The sequence below is a fragment of the Cyprinodon tularosa genome, unplaced genomic scaffold, assembly GCF_016077235.1.
Source record: "Cyprinodon tularosa strain WSP-4 unplaced genomic scaffold, ASM1607723v1 ctg32, whole genome shotgun sequence".
Classification (NCBI taxonomy): domain Eukaryota; kingdom Metazoa; phylum Chordata; class Actinopteri; order Cyprinodontiformes; family Cyprinodontidae; genus Cyprinodon; species Cyprinodon tularosa.
Genome location: NW_024039030.1, coordinates 2,158,471 through 2,177,201, shown reverse-complemented (window position 1 = coordinate 2,177,201; position 18,731 = coordinate 2,158,471). Strand labels below are relative to the sequence as shown.

The following is an 18,731-nucleotide window of genomic DNA, read 5'->3' as shown; positions in this document are numbered from 1 at the left end:
CATTAAAATGGTTTCTCTTTTGTTGTTTTGTATTTACATTATTTTTTTATAACATATATTATGTTTTGTTAATCAGTCATGAAGCTTAATGCCTTGATTTGTGCTATAGGAGACCAAACAGTCAGATAATCTATCTTGTCTTAATTTGACAAACATTTGTGTTTTCCCTTTTTATTTTTTTTTAATCCTTTGGCTACAAGTGTAAGCTAAAACAAAACAAGGTGCATAATTAACCACCCCTTAGGTCAGCAAGATATTTTTGACATGTCAAAAATCAGCAACAAATAATCTTCATTACTTCAAACCTAGAGCTACGGAGCCCCTCTGATGACATGGTCAAAAAAAATGTTTCATTGTGGCCACGAAGTAGTATTTCGTGCGCACGAAGTAGTATTTTGAGGCCACGCAATAAGTATAATGTGCGCACGAAATACTACTTCCTGGCCACGCAATAAGTTTAACGTGCGCACAAAATACTTATTAATAATATCAATAAATCCGCCCCTGTTTTCAGGCTTATGTTAACTGTAATGACTTATCTTGGACAGGCTGCTATGTAAACTGGCCTTTAGTCCTTCGTTTAGCTATGCTGCGGTTGTTTACACTACGCCTTTTCCACCTAAAATGGCGTCTTAGCAACAAATGTCACTAGACTGGCGGAGACCGACTGGGTAAGCAAATCGAGCGCGCCTTAGAGAAGGCGCGCTCGATTTGCTTACCCAGTTGTCTAGGAATGATATTAATATTATTAATAAGTATTTCGTGCGCACGTTAAACTTATTGCGTGGCCACGAAATAGTATTTCGTGCGCGCGTTAAACTTATTGCATGGCCACGAAATAGTATTTCGTGTGCACGTTATACTTATTGCGTGGCCACGAAATACTACTTAGTGCGCACGAAATACTACTTCGTGGCCACAATTAAAATTTTTTTTTGACCATGTCATCAGAGGGGCTCCGCATAGAGCCCTTATTTGAAAGTAGGTTTTTCCTCTCTTAAACTAGTTTATATATATATATATATATATATATATATATATATATATATATATATATATATATATATATATAATATATATATATATATAATATATATATATGTATATGTATGTATGTATGTATGTATGTATGTATGTATATGTTATTATTATTATGAGGCGTGAAGACAGTGATTTAAAAGTTTTAGTCCAAAATAGTATATTTCCATAGAAAGGTATTTGTTGAAATAGAGTGAAACTGGGCATCCAGATAATTCATGTTTTATGAGTTTGAATTAATCTGCCTTCACTGGAACTCATCTCAGTTGAAACTTTACAAACCAAAAGAAAATAAATATTGAGCTCAAACACTATGATCTGCAATAATGTTGAAAAAATATAGCAGCTGTTTGCATGGCTTGTCTCCAATATTTATACAAATAATCAGGAGCATACTGCAAAATAATTGACAGCTGACGATTCTCTTTTTCATGTTTCACTTTTTGTCAAGAAACAACCACAAGCCTGATTGTATTTTAACCAGATTTTATATGACAGACAAACACAGAAGCGCATAATTATGAAATCATACAATGCTTTTTTGGAGCAATCTGAAGAGTGTGGCAAGCATATGTTTTCATTAATGCAAAGTAAAACCTTTCAAGTATACTTTGATACAGTAATAGTGATAAGTCTATGCGGCTCTATGTGTGAACCATCTCCTCCCATGCACACTAAGATGTTTACCCAATCTTCTTAGCAAAGCAGTCAATGATGCTACTACCATCACCTTATAATATGAGAATGGTGTTTTCAAGGTGTTTTCTACCCTGTAGGTACCTTTGTATGTAAATCAGTAGTGTCTGAAAGTGTCAGGACACAGGCCCCCGAGGGCCGAGTTTTGACACCGTTGTTATCCTAATTCCTATTAGTTACCATGTGCACATCAAAAGATTTTCTTATTAATGTTCTTTATTTGAGAGTGTGCTAATTGAAATGTGTAAAGAATAGCTCTATTTACTAATTAGGTGATTTTTAAAGACACTGGTGTGCAAGGGATCATATTTGGAGCAAATGATGTAAAAGGAGCTGACGACACTTTCCAGATTTATATTTTAAAATTATTTTAGTGTTCTTTGTTTTATGCACCACTTAAAGTTGAACTGTCACATATAAAATTTGACAAATTGTGAAATGGGCTCTGTAGGTGCTCCATATAAGCATTTTATTATATGATTCAGCTTTGATCTGCTTGTTTTTTTATTCTTTATCATTCCACCCTTTTCTCTGTGTTCCCTCAGTTTTGTCTTTTTTTTAGAGCTTTTACAATTACATTTGCAAAATCTGTTTTTCATTCTTTCCTGTCATAATGCATCTTTTTTTTAATCATTATTATTTATGGTTTGTGTTTGAATCCTGCCCATGATTCCTTTTTTTCTGGTTTTCTCATCCTCAGGTATCCTGGAATGGCCTTTCTGGACCAAGCTTGTGGTGGTGGCCATCGGCTTCACCGGTGGACTGGTTTTTATGTATGTCCAGTGCAAGGTCTACATCCATCTATGGAAGAGACTCAAGGCCTACAACCGGGTCATTTATGTGCAGAACCGGCCGGACACATGTAAAAAACTGGCGCTGGAGAAACCCCCGCTCATGGAGCCAAGCCTGGAGAGCAAGGAGGCTCTGGCCCCCAACCAGTCAGACACAAACTCCTCCCAGTACACAGAGACAGAAGAATACAGTATGGAGGTGCTGCATGTCTGACACAAAATAAATTTCATCAACCCCCCCTACTTGTGCTGGTAGAAACCGGCGGGAGGGAAGAGTAGCGCTTGACGTTCACCTTCCTCTGATGGTAGACTTGACTGTCCTTTTCTGACTCCGCCTGTTCGCTCCAACCACATTCGACCTTTCCCCTCCCAGGACCGAACTGTTTGTACCGACTCTTATAAATGTCACAAAAGGCCTGGAACTCAACACTCTACATGCTCTGTTCATGTTCCCCTCCAGATGAGCGGATCAGGAAATCCCTAAAAGCCCATATTTGATGCATCGTTTTTTGGACTTGTTAGAACGCGTTTATTTCTACCTACACATGATAACAATGAAGTGTTAGATCAATACGCTGCCGTGCATCTGATCTCTTGAACCTTCCATATACTGCCATCTTCGCACTAGTCAGACTGTGACCAGGCCTTGGAAATGCATTGAAGCACTTTTTTTGAAGCTCTAAATCATCTCCTCTCCTACTTTTTTAGTTCTTTTCCTTTTTTTAATTTAGAATGACGTAAATGTTGTATTTCGTTCATTGGGAAGAGCACAGTGAAACTTTTTCCTTAAATGCACATACTCTTACGGACTTAACCCTCACTTGGATGGGGAAAAAAAAAAAAAGAAATTGGGATGGTAAAATGAGGGAAACCTGCTTAAGGAAACAGAAAGTGTTAACATCTGACTCCTCTACCGCCCAACACATGGACTTTCTGAAGGCTTTGAGAATGTAATATTTTCTAAAAATGATTAAAAACATAAATAAAATCAAAAAAATATTTTTTTTACTAGTAACTTGACATTGCAAGAATCATTTCCATGTCTTGAGAAGGTAATGCAAGCCTGCAGGCATATAACAGCATTACATTTTTTTTTTGGTTTAATATCTTGTGAATGACAGTATTTACAGTGTGATATTCCTTGTGTAGTTTTTAATGTGAGCTGATGTGTTTGCTTAGTCATGAGACATTACCAATTTAGGCCTCGAGAAATGAACAGCTTACTGTTTTCGGTTTCCTTTTTTGTTGCTCACACTTCCTCGCAGACAAGGATCTATAACATTTGCTGCCAGATCAGATTAAGAAACCAACAGGTTGATAATGTGATTTTCTTCTTTTTTTTTGCCTATTTTTCGCCTTAGCAGGTTGAGATATTTATATTCCATTAATAGCCTGTTTTTAAATATTTCATCAACAAGCTGTAAAAGAAACACAAACTGTGGTTTGCTTGTTTTCTTCTCCAGTGTCACATGCTCCATCATGTCTGTTTTATTTTATCACCAGACAACCAGCATCATACCTCTCAGTTCCTGTTTCCTCCTAAATTACATCTGACTGCAAGCTCTTTAATATAAAGTTGATTCTATACTCTGACAGTTCAATCATTTTTCAATAAAACCATCTTTAGGTTTGCAGCCTGTGATGGAAACTGAGCTTTATGAATAATTAGATTGTGTCGCCACCTGCTGGTGTGCAGCTTAAATCTAAAGCAAACAGCAGTTGATTTCTCGTGGCTTTATTTCTTTCATTTGTGGAAAATGCAAGCAATGCAAGACTTTACAGCCATTCAAACAACACAAACATTTTCTTAAACTGTCCCTTATACCAGTATGCTGTCTGTGACCATTAAGGATGTGTTAGTGCTCTGCAGCAGCAATAATTAAAGCACAGGTTGTTGGGTTTTTTGTAATAATGCATATTATATTTAATTATAAGCCCTTGTGATCTGGGATTGTGTTTGAATAGAGAGCATGGGCAAAAGGAACCACCATCACCCCGTGTTTAGTTTGTTTAAAAAAACAGTTACCCTTCTTCAATACCCAGAAGGCTCCATGCAATTAGACAGATTTTTAAAAGTGCAATTACGTTTTTTTTTTTTGTTTTTTTTTTTTTTTTTTTGTTCTTCTCTACAGTAATATTAAAGGTCAGGGTGTCCTTTGGATAGGTAATGAAATTCTTTATTTTTGTGTTTGTATTTATTTTTATCAGAAATAGTGTACACTTTGTTTATAGAAACCAACCCTTCTTTAAGCTGTTTTTATGCAACTTGCATCTAGTCCCTTTTTTCAGGCTTAAGCAAGGGCAAATATTTTTGCTGCTTGTGTTTTGCACAGTTTTTCTTTCATATATTAATCTTTGTTTTCCTCTTTTTAAATCAGTTGTTAGATTCTGTTAGAAATATGCAACTACTGCTAAAATGTACAGCATTTAAATTCTAGAAATGAAAATGGCTGAACGAAGCTGCAGTTTCCCTGAAACGAGAGATTTAGGCATTTAATTTGCCTTTTTTTGATTTACTGTCACCTTCCAGGAGCTGGCTCCTTTTATGAAGTTGATGGTTTTAATGGATGTTTCTCTTGGATAGCCTATTTACATTTTACTTCAGTTCAATCAGATACACATGCAATAGCCAGAATATGAAATTATCTCCACTTGACAACTTTATAGTCCATTAATCCTAACTCCCGTCCAGGAATCTGAGCTTTACTCAACTTAATGCGACTCTTTGTCTCAACATTTTCTCTCATCTCCTGTATTTTCCCCAAGTGTTTTGTTTCATGAAACTAGATCATGTCTGGGACTAGTTGAACTTGCATAAAAAGCTTAATTTGTTTACTACTGACCGGACTTGAACATGTATGACTGTTTTCCCCGCGTCTCATATCATTCCACGTGTTTTTTGTCTGTGAATTTGCTTTAAGATAGTAACTGTAAAGAGTTTGGTAAAAGTGTGTACGTTTTTAAGAGAAATCTTGATGTGTTTTCAGTTTATTTCCAATGTTTGAACAAATATGTAAAATTAAAAAGAACAACCAAATAAAAATTAAGTTGGGTCTTTTTCACATTCTTCTGTGTTGTGATTATTCCTGTAAAGCCAACTAGATTTGAGATTTTTTTTTTCTGCAGGTTTTAAGTTCCACCCGTTGTTGCCAGTTTGAAAAAAAAATACATCAGCAGAAAGATAATTTCTTTGTTTTTATATCTCTGCATCAGTCTGTTATGTTAATGTCCCTTTTTAAGTTCGAATGTCGTATGAGGACAAATTACAGCTAAGAATATTTGGTATTTTAATCCAACTTTAACCCTTATTATAAGATAACTGAGAATTTAAGTTTTTACATTTCCTGAAGAGTACTGCCGTCTGGTGGCAGTAATGTGCCACCATCATATACAATTGCATAGCGCTTACAGGTGCTGGTCATAAAATTAGAATATCATGAAAAAGTAGATTGATTTCAGTAATTCCATTTAAAAAGTGAAACTTGTATATTATATTCATACATTACATACAAACTCATATATTTCAGATGTTTATTTGGTTTAATTTTGATGATTACAAATGACAACAAATGAAAATCTCAAATTCATCATATCAGAAAATTAGAATATTGTGAAAAGGTTCAAAATTGATGGCCCCTGGTGCCACACTCTAATCAGCTAATTAACTCAAACCACCTGCAAAAGCCTTTAAATGGTCTTTCAGTCTAGTTCTATAGGCTACACAATCATGGGGAAGACTGCTGACTTGACAGTTGTCCAAAAGACGACCATCGACACCTTGCACAAGGAGGGCAAGACACAAAAGGTCATCGCTAAAGAGGCTGGCTGTTCACAGAGCTCAGTGTCCAAGCACATTAATAGAGAGGCGAAGGGAAGGAAAAGATGTGGTCGAAAAAAGTGTACAAGCAAGAGAGATAACCGCACCCTGGAGAGGATTGTGAAACAAAACCCATTCAAAAATGTGGGGGAGATTCACAAAGAGTGGACTGCAGCTGGAGTGAGTGCTTCAAGAACCACCACACACAGACGTATGAAAGACATGGGTTTCTGCTGTCGCATTCCTTGTGTCAAGCCACTCTTGAACCACAGACAGCGTCAGAAGCGTCTTGCCTGGGCTAAAGAGCTGGTGAGTGGTCCAAAGTCATGTTCTCTGATGAAAGTAAATTTTGCATTTCCTTTGGAAATCAAGGTCCCAGAGTCTGGAGGAAAAGAAGAGAGGCACTTCATCCACGTTGCTTGAAGTCCAGTGTAAAGTTTCCACAGTCAGTGATGGTTTGGGGTGCCATGTCATCTGCTGGTGTTGGTCCATTGTGTTTTCTGAGGTCCAGGGTCAACGCAGCCACATACCAGGAAGTTTTAGAGCACTTCATGCTTCCTGCAGCTGACCAACTTTTTGGAGATGCAGATTTCATTTTCCAACAGGACTTGGCACCTGCACACAGTGCCAAAGCTACCAGTACCTGGTTGAAGGACCATGGTATCCCTGTTCTTAATTGGCCAGCAAACTCTCCTGACCTTAACCCCATAGAAAATCTATGGGGTATTGTGAAGAAGAGGATGCAATACACCAGACCCAACAATTCAGAAGAGCTAAAAGCCACTATTAGAGCAACCTGGGCTATCATAACACCTGAGCAGTGCCACAGACTGATCGACTCCATGCCACGCCGCATTGCTGCAGTAATACAGGCCAAAGGAGGCCCAACTAAATACTGAGTGCTGTACATGCTCATACTTTTCATGTTCATACTTTTCAGTTGGCCAACATTTCTATAAATCCTTTGTTTTTATTGGTCTTCAGTAATATTCTAATTTTCTGATATGATGAATTTGAGATTTTCATTTGTTGTCATTTGTAATCATCAAAATTAAACAAAATAAACATCTGAAATATATGAGTTTGTATGTAATGTATGAATATAATATACAAGTTTCACTTTTTAAATGGAATTACTGAAATCAATCTACTTTTTCATGATATTCTAATTTTATGACCAGCACCTGTATTTCCATACCTCATATCTAAATTCTTCTTTTTTTTTTTTTTTTCAAGGTTAAATTCAAGTCAACAAAACTCCATCTACTGTAGATCTGTCAGATGGTGAAACAACTTATTTATATATCATTAAATAAAATCAAAACATACTGACTTAGAGATGTGCAAATAGGAAAGAACTGGTTTATGATTCAACTGTGTGCACATCTCAGACTTGAACGTAACCAGTCTGATGAACCTAGTCAGTAAAGAGGTTATGAAACTGTGTTTAGATTCAATTTATTCATAAATCAGATTAAGAAAATATGTCATTAAAATGCTTTAGAAGAGACACAAACCCAAATCATTTAAAGTTTCAGAGAAATATGAATCGGAACAACATAAATCCCACCAATCCCTACATTTGAAATCCCTGAATGTCTTACATTCTAGATAACTAACATCATTGGCTTTACAACAATATTATTCTGACATTTATACAGAGCAAAGACGCACGTGTAAAAAAAAAAAAAAAAAAACTTAATTTTTCTCTAGAAAAAAGGAGGCAGAAATCCATTATACAAAACGATTATTAAAATAAACATACAACCAATAGTTTTCTCTCCATAGCACATACACCCAATGCTATTAGACTGTTTTTTTTACTTTAGGTAGGACTACAAAGCAGGAAAAAAAAGATATTAACAATCCCAAAACCGTGAGTTACATTGGAAACATAGTTAAATTATTAGTATTATTTACAAAGTAAAAAGTTGGAGCTCTTATTTTGCACTCTGGAACACTGAGATTAGTTGTATCATGACGGCACTTTCAATCAAAGCTTATTGCTTTGAAATTCTGATCAAGATCTTCAGCATCTAAAAGTCTTATTTTAAATGTCCTGTTAGATGTGTATTCTGAATTTATCCTCGGATGGAAATGAAAATATAAACCGCAATAAATCAAAACAGAATCCTTGTGCTTGGCCGATTCTTTGTATGCCAATCAGTGTCAAGCATCACAAATATGCCTAACTTTATATTCAGAAGGGAAACATTAAGCAGACAGTCCATTTTTAAATGTATATTTCTCACTTTAGATATGTAATCAAATGTTCACAAACTAGACAAAACTTAATCAAGAATATCTTTTGAATGATTGCCAAAAGCTCTATTTCTTACAATTCTTAAATGACAGCCGTAAAATAGAGCTGGATTTTATATATATGAGGTGAGTTTTACTCCTCAAACAGCAACACTGTTTGGGATTTTGTCTGGAGACATGTTGTAGTACGGCAGCTTCTTTCCTTCATTTCTCCTTTTGATGGAGCTGGTTATCTCTGACAGCTGTTTCTTGAACCTGTCCATGGCCGCCTTCACTGGCTTCTCTATAAAGTGTTCATCTGGATACATCCCCAGATACAGCTGCATAGAGAAAAACTAATTAGCTCAGAGGCACACGTCAATATAGAAGTCTGAAGATTCTGCTGTCTCATCTCTGCAGTTTGAATGGCAGCCTGTATGTTTTACAAACCTCATTCTCCTGGTACTGGCTGAGGGCCCACACGGCCCCCAGGTGCCAGCTGGAACGACCACGATCAGGGAGGCTTTCGATGATCAGTTTCACATCTGCTTGTCCTTTCTCCTTTGGAGGTGGTTTCCGCATGGTAGATGGAGCATTGGGGATCCAGGAGCACCAGTCATACTACACATTGCACACAAAGATGCAGAACATGAGCATCTTTGCTCATGTTCTGCTATATAGAAACAAACATTTTACACTCACTGTCAGGAATCAGACAGTTTCCTGTCAGTTAGGATCATTAAACTGATTCTTATTTGGTAAATGCCAGAATAATAAGATAATACTTTGCTATTTTTTTATACTTTCTGTACAGGCAGATATGGTATCACTGCCTTTTGAATATCTTTAATAACAAGAAGATTTTAGAGAGCAAATATACAAAAGTTATGGATTTTTTCCATAAAGATATCTGGTTTCAACTATTTTTGTGTTTTCACAATTGAAAAAAAAAGTATATAACCTATTCGTCTTTGGTTTTTTGGGGTTTTTTTAATGACCTACCTGTCCGAAGTTCACTGCTGCATGCTGAGCAGAAGCAGTGAATATAACCACAGTCAGGTACTCTATCAGCTCTTCCCGTGTCTTCACAGACTTTGGAAACTCTAAGCAAGAGGCAAACAGAATTGACCAAGTCATTTTTAGAAAAAAGGTTTGCTTGCAAAAGATCCTTGAACTGTTGATAAACTACTGAATGATGCTGCAACACAAAGGTTCATGCAACTTTTCTGTTAGTCATCTTTTCAGCATATTCCAAACATGTTTGTAAAGTGTGCCTACCGCAGTGATCGAAGTCCTGCATACCAAAGCTGCATACGTCTTTGACAAAGGCCTGTATTTCCTCGTCTCTCTGCACTCTTTCATCACTGGTGTAGTATATACCCATCACCTCAGAGACAAAACTGCCAGGAATAAAATAGAAGGAAAAGCTGTTTAATTTCTATTGTACATCTTGTATTAGACTTTTAAAAAGTGAAACTGATTTGATTTATAACCACCTCTTGGTGGCTTCCCACACTTTGTAGCCATCATCCCTGTAGAAGTAGGTGGGCAGATCCTCTGTGCTGTCCATGCCGCGGCTCTTGATCATATCGGGGAAGCAGAGAGATCTGTAGGTCAGAGTCTTCATGGCTTTCTGGATCAGCTGGACATGACCACCCCCGCCTGTTGCATTTGCCTTGATAATGCACAGAACAAAAAAAATATATATATTATCCTTTAGCATTAAATCATGTTGATGCTTTCTTTCATGCAACCTCAATTGCACCTTTTCACCACTATACTTATTGGAAACCATAGTGTTCATATAGTGTCAGAGTGTAGTATTAGGATCACATTCTAAATGGAGAAAAAAATAAACACCACAATACCCACAATTTGTAAACAAAAAGAAAAAAGGCAGATTTTTCATGGATTTGTATATAAATTTAAATTTTAAATGACCCGTCAGAACAAGTTAGGGTTTTAGCCGATGCAACTCCTTGACAGTTTGAGGTGTGAAAAATATAAAAAGCAGTAATGTTTTCTGGTCCCTGGCAGAAGCTGATATTTTGTTTGTTATCCTGCACTGGATGTTATCAGCTACAGTTATTCTTCCTTGAAGTCCTACCAGCTTTCCTCTTGTTCTCTGAGACATGTTCCAAGTGTTTAATATTTTATTTCAGCAGATTTGATAAGGGTGACAGAGGTTGATGTGTCTCCGACAATTAGAAACAGTACAATGTCCCTCAGCAGCTTCTGTAGTAGGTCTCACACCCAGAGGACAGAGAGGAACCAGTCTTTCATTTGTAGATAATTTAGCGCACCACTAGATGGGGCTAAATCCTACACACTGTCCCTTTAGCTTTGACATTTTTTAGTCCCTTTTTTAACCCAATGACTTTAATGTTTTCGCTTAGAATCTTTTTCCTCTTTTTATTTTACAAGTGATTATATTACACTGATTTATTTTGTGTATTTCAGCTTCATTCTAATGTCCTTTCGTTTTATTGAGTGTAGTACTTTGGGATTTGATTTAAATCTGGACAAAACAAAATACCCCAAAAAATTTTTTTTTCATACAATCATTGTTATTTTCACATATGTTTTGTGCTTATTCTACCTTAGTTTAATATCTAGAAACTAACCTTGTCAAAAATCCCACACTCACAAATGAGCTGTTCTCTGGCCTTGGTATTGATGGCGATAGTAAAGCGAATGTGTGGGATGAGTAACTGAGAAAAGAAAGACAGGCAATAAATTAATTAAACAATTGCTCGATCAATTGACAAAGCAACCTTCGAGACCAGTGTTTACCTTAAATGCTGGGTGAACAGCCGGAAGCTGCCTGTACATGGCGATACCAAACACCTCTGTCATCAGATGTGTCCTCAGCAGGTGTGTGATGGTCTGATGGTGCTGGAAGTCAGCTGATCGCACCCAGATCTTAGCCAGCAGCCAGTCATACTGACTGTCAGTGGGAAGGAAGATTGGGTTTTCATCTGGATCCTGGCCAAGCTGATAAAGTCAAACCCAGAGTTCAGCTACAGTCATGTATCGGCTGAAAAATGCCCCACCTGCTGTTGCCCACCCTCAGTGTACCTGTATGGCTATAGGCATGATCTTGTTACGCACGTTCCTGTAAAGCAGACAGATTGGAGCTGCCAGGTACTGCTGCGTGTTTGGGTCTGTGGTATTCGCATTTATGCCCTCTAGCATTTCATAGTCCGCTATGAATAAATTGCCTGCCTGCAACCAGAACAAAGCTTTAAAGTGCGTATCAGCTTAGATGATCAAAGTGAGTCACAATTGTTCTCCTTGTCAAAGGAAAGTTGACCTTCTGCTGTTTTATCTTTGAAATGGAAAGTGATGTTACAAGGATTCATAAAAACAGACAAACATCAACCTTAATTTCCTGCTCCAGGGTCAGGTCCCTCTCCAGGCTGACTGAAACCATCTCATTAGTTACATGGAACTTGTCAGGCAGTTTAGTGCATTTGCTGATCAACACAGGATTACAACCATTCAAAAACTGGTATCCAAACATGAAGTCTTCTTTCCAGTGTTGCATCACATACTCTGAAAAGCAAATGAAAACAAAAATTACACATCCATACATACATATACACCACACACACGTATATATACATGTATCTGTGTGCTTGTATACACAAAAATATACAGTATGAAACATTTTTGTGGTGATGCATTTTTTTTTGTTTAGTCCTTCACGTTAATATAATAAATACTCAAAACAAAATTCATGAATACCAAATAAGTAGACTATGCTTTCTACATATATAAAGACAACAAGTTTCAGCTTAAAATGATGCAATGTTTGATAATATAATGTAAAATAACATACAGTAATGGAAAAATTTTTAGAACATGCTTGTTTTCAAACACACTGGTTATGCAAACAAGTATTAACTCCTGTGTCATTCGGCTGGCCAGGAGGGGCAAATGTTCACTGGACGAAAACAGATAGGCGCCAAAACCAATTACAGCTCAGTCTACACTGCACCTACAGGAAAATAAACGAGCACAACATCCGTGTTTTCCAAATAAATAAAAAGACAGACTATATTTTCCTAAACCCCTTCCTTATAGAGTCTTTCCTAGCATTTTAGCCATTCATTTTTGCTCTGCTAATATTACAGCATACTTGAAAAATAGCCAAGAGCTGCAAGAAGCAAACTGTTTGACAATTTTGTAACAAGTAGCGCAGCGGTTCAGAGAGCAGACCTAAGATCCAAGAGTAGAGATGTGCCAATACATCATGTAGGCAATACAACATCATATGTGCCTTTATTACTCATTTTGTAGCATCATTTGTTAGAAAATGCTTCTTCTATTGATATTACTTAAACAGAGAACAATAGACAACAACAATAGATATGAGAACAACCCACTAATTTAATATTAACCAGTAGCTTACAGACACTTTAAGAGTGTATCCATCAGATAGCTTACATGTGAGATTTTAGATACAAGACGATATAATCTGATATTCGGTTTTAAATGGATTTCATACCAATTTCCGATACCAGTTTTGGATTGGGACTAGAGTGAATTTAGGAAATTCCGTACATACATATATATATATATATATATATATATATATATATATATATATATATATATATATATATATATATATATATATATATATATATATATATATATATATATATATATATATATATATATATATATATATATAGGGGATGCACTGTATACTGTCATCTTTTGGACTATTGAGCTAATGTAGCAAGTAAATCTCTCCAGTGTGAGCTCAAAAAAGCTATCAATCAATCAAGTGTTTCATAATTGCTTCTTGTCTGACAGGTGTGAGACCCACTGTGGTTTGCCTCAGGGTAGTTCCCTCTGCCCCCTCCTTTCCTCTGTTTATTGTAATGACTTGACTGTATTACGTCAATCTTCTGTTTTTATGTATGCAGATAACTTAACAATACCTAATTCCGATTCAAATACCTCAGATATTTCAATTGTACTGGAAAATGAAATAGGTTCCCAAGTTAAATGAGCTAATGATAATATGATTCTAGATGTTATTTAGATTAAATCAATGTTAACTGGAAGTAGACGGTGGTTGTATAATAATCCACAGTTAACCCTTACAGTGAAAAGCTATGTTTTGGAGGAAGTAAAAAAAAAACAATTACTAGGTATCACAGTGGATCATCACTTGTCATTGTTTTTTTATCATATTGATAATGTAATTAGCGGTTATTTCTACAATAGCTTTGATAGAGGCTGTGCAATCTTTAGCTCTTTCTCACCTAGAATACCATTCGGTATATGGACTGCTGCCAATAAAACAGATTTTTCAAGGTTGCAGGTTCAAGATATCCTTTTTCAAAAGCATTGCTGAAACGCATCATACTTTATCGTGGCCTCTGTTGAATTCTAGGTTTCAGTATAATTTGCTTAGCATCTTAAGCAAAATCAAATGAACAGGTAGACCTGAAACACTGTATGAGAAGCTTATTATTTCTGATCAAATAATCATTTCAGCAGATACTCAACTGAAATAACATTTATTTTAGACTGTGCTAAGACAAACACCTTTCACAAATCTGTTGCCTATACAGCATTTCAAGAATGGAATGAATTACCTAAAAACGTTAGAGAATTGAAAAGTATATCTTCTTTGAAAAGAGCTCTGAAATCAAATGTTTTAAGTTAATATAAAATCAAATGTTTTAAGTTAATATATGTAAAATGTGATGTCAGATCAATTGTATGAATATTATATCTTTTTGTCAAATTGTCCTAAATTTTAGTTTTTAGTTTTAGTTTTTTTTTAGTATTTTTATTTTATTTTATCAATTGGCAGATTAGTGACCACTTTGGTGGAAACTACTCATAATATAATCATAATAAATAATGAAATAAAGGAATTACAAAGGTACACCATAAACATATACACATTAACATAGTACTGGGACTAATGGCCTTAATACCTTAGCCCTGTGGTTTCCAAAGTGGGGAGCGCAACCCCTAGTGAGGATCAGTGTAATCGCAACTTAAATATTGGTCAATAAGTTTTGAAGCACTGGCCTAAAATAACACAATCAACATGTAATGCAACATGAAATGTATAATAAACCCTGACATGACTTTAAACATAGATCTACACAGCATAAAATACATAAGTACGGTACAACAGATTTTAGTAATACTATAGAATACGATACGTAGTACAGCTTAGTTTAATAGTCTATAGAATAGGCCAGTGCAATGGAAAAAAACAGTATCATTGCCTTATGCAGTGTTAAATAATGCATTGCTACACAAAACATAGAGAAACTTATTAATATAGAAACTAATATAAACAAATATATCAATGTAGCAGAAGATGCAAATTACTTAGCCTAGCTTAACTAGTTAACACAGGCACAAATTAGTGCAGCTTAGCAGTTGGCATGGCAAAAAGAGCAATATGGCTGACCTGAGATGGTGTTTTTGATTCTCACAAAGATTTTCTCAAAGTCGCCAAAGTCACTCCATGATGACTGGAACATGTTCATGAAACTGTTCACACACAGGTTCTCTATTCTGAAAAAAAAATCCGCAATAGTCATAATATATTAATATTTTGAAGATATTGAAGCGAGTTATAAATGTGCTTTAAAAAATGGACAGATCCATCAGAGTTTAACATCATATTAAACTCAAATTACTCACATCAATACTTGATGTGAGTAAGATGAGTAAATGCATGACCTTATAAAAACATACATTTTTACCAAACGTTTAAATATGAAAAGCAGTAGTTCTACTTTTGATATCGCAGTGATTAAATATTTTCTATAACACTACCTTTTATTTATTTGGTTGTTTGTTATTGTGCCTTTTCCCAAGTTCAAATGTTTGCCTCAAAGCACAATGCAAATGTCCCTTGTGATAACCACACAATGACACCTCTGTTTTTTTCCAAGGTAATTCTGAGTTTATAAAATAGAGGATGCTCTGAGGCATCAGTTCTGCATCTGATCAGGGCTTCATAAAGGCTTGCATTGTCAGAACACCCAGGAGGTATGTTATGTTTAACCTCTGCAGACACCCTCTTTAACATACTGCGATACACCAGCTGACATCCGTTTGACTGAAACCTGTTCCTGTATTTAGAATAGGATTTTGTACGTACGCCTTACTGTAGTTTAATATGAAATCTGCTCCCTTCTCGCTGTCAAACTGGATGTCACGGGGCAGGTCCCTGTGTCTGTTTGCATCTATGCTCATAGGAAAGCCTGGCTGCCACTCCTTCCATCTATAAAAAATTATAATTTAATTTTAAAAAAAGTCTGAGCTTCTTCTACTTCATGAGAGAAGTGAACTTGCCTGAAGGTTTTTCTTCTCTGATCCAGCTCTTTTTGTCTGTGCTGCTTTACTATGCTGGATTTATCATCCTCTGGCAGAAATGCTACAGCAGACAAAACAAAAGGAGGGATTCAGTCAAATGATAAAGCAGAAAAAGTTTTTTTTTTGTCTTTTTTTTCAGGTGGATGGATCAGTAGATACCTCGTCCATCCCGCAGAACCACTTCCTTATCATCCACCAGCCAGCGGAAGCAGGGAAACTCCACATAATCTCCAAGTGGGGTCTTGACAGTGATGTACCTGCAGTACCAGTCATCCAGCATCCAATATTTCTTCTTCTCAATCTTCACCAGCATGATATCACCCAAGTTCTCATCAACTTTCAGGTCATATGAGTCCACCTGCAGTTTAAACAGTGGCAACTGTTAAAAAGGGGGCTATTTAAATAGGCCATTCAATATCTGGCATGATGGCATTTTTAACATAGAAAAATACATTTTAGAAAAATTATCAAATTTCATTTGACAGTATTATGAATAATATGAAACCTAGATAAGTCATGTTTTGTATATAAATGACTAAGGCATCCGATTTAGTACAGTTGCTTGTGAAGTACAGCTATAATATATTCAACTCTACAAATGTGTCACCTGTTCAACTAACACTTAATTTATGAAGCATTTAAACGTTTTATTCCTTACTCTTCTTATATTTTACTTTCACATGTATCCACATTTTTTCAACCTTTTTTTGTGGATCTTGCTGCAATGAGTTCTTTTGTCAGAGAGGCTATTTGTAACCTAATTCCCTGATAAGACTTCAATTTTATAAAAAAAAAAAAATTCATTCATTATAACTTACTTCCAAAAGTTAAAACTGTGATTTTCCCCACAAATAAATACAATAATTATTTACATTTTTGAATCATGCCTTTTTATTTAAGTATCTTAAAAAAATTAAATAAAGATATGTCATAATATATTTTTAACTTTTTTATATAGAGTGCAACTTCCTTTACTGTGATGCAAGGCTGAACTCCTTTCTTCATCGCTTCACCTGAAGCAACCTAGAAACAACGTGACTAAAGCTGTCCACATTCAGTCAAACTATTTTGCTTTTTTTAACGGTCTAAGGATATATTTGCATTTGCCTGCCTCAGAAATCCAATAAAGCCAAAGACAAAAATTGTCAGCATAAGTTTTTAATCAAAATGAAGTTTCTCCTGAAACACTTAACATGAAACATCCATTTATTTATTTCATACGCTCTTACTCACTTTTTCCCTCTAGATGTTAAAAAAAAGCCTTTTTGTGAAAACTTATCTAGACAAGAGCTGCTCAAATCGCAATGATAGCTTTAGTGTGTAAACATAAATTCCAAGTTATTCGTTTTTATTTGTAAACTTATCCTTTATAAGTAAGCAGAACTTAGACTTAATATTTCCCCAAATATTAAGTTTACCGTACAAGATAAACCACTTTACAACTTCTCTCTTTTCAACTACCAGTCTGTTCAGATGTACAGTATGAATTTGTGCTCATTAGACAAATAAATCTTAAGGTCACTATGATCCCTAGATCAAAACAACCCAGCTTACCGCCCCCCTCTCAAAGTCGTTGTAGAGGGGTTTATCCAGCAGTGTTCTCTCGCTGCATCCCTCAGTCCCCACCAGAGTGATGTAGACATAATCATCCGTCCCTGCAAACCACTGGTTCCCCGTGGCAACAGTCACTGTATAAGATGGCATGGCAGGTCTTAATGTATAACAAGAAACCTGCAGAAAAGAATCAGCTTTTCAAATGGCTTTGACCCAGAATGCAGCTCTGCCCTTCACCTGGGTAAACTCCTCTATTTGCCTTTTCTAAAAACGTGAAAGCAGTGAGTAATCAGCCAAATGAGGAAGATGCATCAGCATAGGAACCCAGCTGTAAGTGTCTCCACCCTCCGTGGGTTATGTATTATTTCTGTGATCTAAGTATGATGTCACCAGCTTGGAATAGTGTATTAACAAAATACGGGGTCCCCTCACCATCACAGGGGGATTTTTTTTTAGACTAATCAGAGCTATGCTGAGATGAGGAAGTTTAGAGTGCCAAAAGTGCAGAGGTTGCACGATGAGGAAAAACCAACAAACACACAGCTTTGTTGGAGATGATAACGAAGTGAGGAAGCAAAAAGCAAGAAAAAAAGATGGATATAAAAGAAACAGCTGAGTGTGATTAAAAAAAAATGTTTGTCTCTGTAAGGATGAAAATAAAGATACTTATATTCTATTTTAGCTTGATTTTACTCATGAGGAAATTAAGAGTGTTGTGTACATGTTCATTCATTTACCAGTCAAATTAGTACCTGGCATGGAACAACAAGAGATAGTGTGTACCCCAGTTCCAGTAAAATAAATGCAAATATTTCAGACAGCCCCTCCGTGGTTTTAATCATAAAACAGGGACATTAAGGTTAACAGGAGGCTTCTGTGTGTCCAACACCCACTAATATGGAAAAACAAGCAGGGGGGGACATGATTCACAGAGGATTTATGGTTATTCATCTGTTAGAGGAAAGAAAAAAAAAAAGAAATGAAGATAAGGTAGATTTATACAAAAATGTATATCGGATGTTCTGATTCAGCACACGTATGATTTTCAATTTTTTTCCTACTGTAAGTGGCAAACAGATTAAAACTTTTACATATTATTCAGTAAGATATATGAATATATGCATGCTTTATTCAATGCAAAACACAGCTGGTGTAGAAAGAAAACCAATGCAGTAACAAGTCTTATTCACAGAAATCATAAAACGTAAACATACAGTATATATATATAT

The 18,731-nt window shown here is 35.8% G+C and overlaps 2 protein-coding genes across 6 annotated transcripts in view; one reads left to right on the top strand and one right to left on the bottom strand.

Annotated features, from left to right (window-relative positions):
- Positions 1-3,446, top strand: part of march8 (membrane-associated ring finger (C3HC4) 8) — a 102,237-nt gene extending 98,791 nt beyond the window's left edge. For all 5 annotated transcript variants that reach the window (XM_038292976.1, XM_038292977.1, XM_038292975.1 and 2 more), the window contains one exon: positions 2,435-3,446. In XM_038292976.1, coding sequence (XP_038148904.1) covers positions 2,435-2,739 — 305 coding nt within the window. In that variant the 3' untranslated portion in view covers positions 2,740-3,446. The remainder of the gene's footprint in view (positions 1-2,434) is intronic.
- Positions 3,447-7,784: 4,338 nt separating this feature from the next.
- Positions 7,785-17,893, bottom strand: alox5a (arachidonate 5-lipoxygenase a). The gene is made up of 14 exons (XM_038292944.1): positions 17,503-17,893; positions 16,108-16,306; positions 15,928-16,009; positions 15,734-15,856; positions 15,035-15,141; positions 11,966-12,138; positions 11,662-11,808; positions 11,377-11,577; positions 11,208-11,294; positions 10,080-10,258; positions 9,862-9,983; positions 9,586-9,686; positions 9,034-9,204; positions 7,785-8,924 (listed from the first exon to the last, which is right to left on the bottom strand). Exons 1-14 carry the CDS (start codon positions 17,650-17,652, stop codon positions 8,745-8,747), a joined length of 2,022 nt encoding a protein of 673 aa, XP_038148872.1. The 5' UTR covers positions 17,653-17,893; the 3' UTR covers positions 7,785-8,744.
- Between the last annotated feature and the right edge of the window lie 838 nt (positions 17,894-18,731).

Bases quoted from the DNA above. Each gene is read 5' to 3' on its own strand.
- alox5a (XM_038292944.1), bottom strand. From the start codon at position 17,652: ATGCCATCTTATACAGTGACTGTTGCCACGGGGAACCAGTGGTTTGCA. The intron at 11,809-11,965 runs GTTGATGTTTGT...TTCTGGTTGCAG, and splicing joins CCCTGGAGCAGGAAATTAAG to GCAGGCAATTTATTCATAGC. The intron at 9,205-9,585 runs GTAGGTCATTAA...TGCAATGTGTAG, and splicing joins CAGCAGTGAACTTCGGACAG to TATGACTGGTGCTCCTGGAT.